General features: G+C 49.2%; 1 protein-coding gene across 1 annotated transcript in view; it reads left to right on the forward strand.

The window, feature by feature from the left end:
• The window catches only part of LOC111649475 (uncharacterized), a 22,634-nt gene that overhangs the window by 14,715 nt on the left and 6,313 nt on the right, over positions 1-1,606 (forward strand). Inside the window, exon 17 of the mRNA XM_087171991.1 lies at positions 787-877. Coding sequence (XP_087028117.1) covers positions 787-877 — 91 coding nt within the window. The remainder of the gene's footprint in view (positions 1-786; positions 878-1,606) is intronic.

The raw sequence follows: 1,606 nt of genomic DNA on the forward strand, positions 1-1,606 counted from the left end.
GTTGATCCTCAGGTATGATGGGGGGGGGTTTTGGGGGATGGCTGAACACGTGCGCGGCTGGCGGACGTGTCTGCGCGATGACTCAGCGGTCGGTGTAATGAAGAGGTGGAGGCTGTAAAGCTGCTGACCCGCGTCTCCTCTCACACCCCAACACACCTCCCTGCCGCCACAGACGCTTCATTAGTGCACCTCCACCGCTTGTTAACCCTGCAGGAGGCCCCGACACACACACACACACACACACACAGACACACACAGACACACACACACACACACACACACACACTTAACTGCTTACAGACAGAAGCACGCTCACAGGTTTTGCATATGATCAGATTTAACCCTCCAGCATCAGTGCAAATGCAAACTGCATGCAAACACTGATGTTCACACACACGCACACACACACACGCACACACACACACCACACACACACACGCACACATGCTGACCGAGCAGGTTTAATCATGACACATACTGACACACACTTCTTGTAACTCCCACAGAAATGGTAACAAAGTTTAAAAAACACACACACAAACATCTGGACACACTTTCAGATCAACCTGAACACACACACACACACACACACATACATCAAAAAGCACTGTTATTAACACACACACATTTATGTGGAGTGTGTGCAGTAAACCGTCATACCAACACATGGTGCCAGGCTGTGGCAGACCTCTCTCTATGTGTGTGTGACCGTGTGCAACTGTGTGGTTTTCAAAGTGTGGCGGTTTGCGTTACCATGGTTACCGGTGTGTTTTTGTGGTTTTGCAGATTCACTCTGCCGGGGATCCATGGCCTCAACTTCGTCCTGCAGAGTTCACTGGGTGGGGGAGGGGTGGCGTCTCTACGCAGCGACCCCCAGGTAACACACACACACACACACACACACACACACACACACTTTGGTCTTTCTATAGTTGTGAGGACATTGAATATTCCCTATCCGCTGCCCCGAACCTAAACCTGGTTCTAACCTGAACCTTAAACAGCTGTTTGAAGTTGTGAGGACCAGACAAAATGTCCCCAGGACCAGCGTCCTCACAGTCCAACAACGTCCTCACGGTGCAGCAGCGTCCTCACGGCGCAGCAGCGTCCTCACAGCGCTGGTCTCGATGCTCGGTGCGGCTACATCACAACTGTCACCATATTTTTCGAGCGTCACGTGGATCGTTTCGGGGAGTTTCCAGTTTTGCTGCATCAATACAATAATATTTGCAGCAGTGGTGTTTCAGCACATTTCCTCATCGAGTAAATAGAAAGTGAGGCAACAGTTCGTCGGCCTAATAGTGAAAACACTTCATTGTACTAAGCCTGTGAGTTACTGTAGACGCTGTAGTTGCCTCAGTGCAAAGATGTTTTCATTGAACGACAAATTTAAAACGATAAATAAAAATGAACTTAATTTACCCAAATTATCACTAAATAAAGCGTCTCACTTCCTCCTGAGCGCTGTCCGCTCCTTTAGATTCAGCTTCAGTCTGAGATATGTGACTGTGAAATGTCTCTGATGCACTGGATCTACTTCCTCCTGAAGAAATAGTCCCTGTGAAAAGGGTCGACTTTGTGTCTGTGGAGACGCCCCCCCCACCCA

The sequence above is a fragment of the Seriola lalandi genome, unplaced genomic scaffold, assembly GCF_002814215.2.
Source record: "Seriola lalandi dorsalis isolate HSWRI2012SDOR001 ecotype SW California unplaced genomic scaffold, Sedor1 jcf7180002050960, whole genome shotgun sequence".
Lineage (NCBI taxonomy): Eukaryota > Metazoa > Chordata > Actinopteri > Carangiformes > Carangidae > Seriola > Seriola lalandi.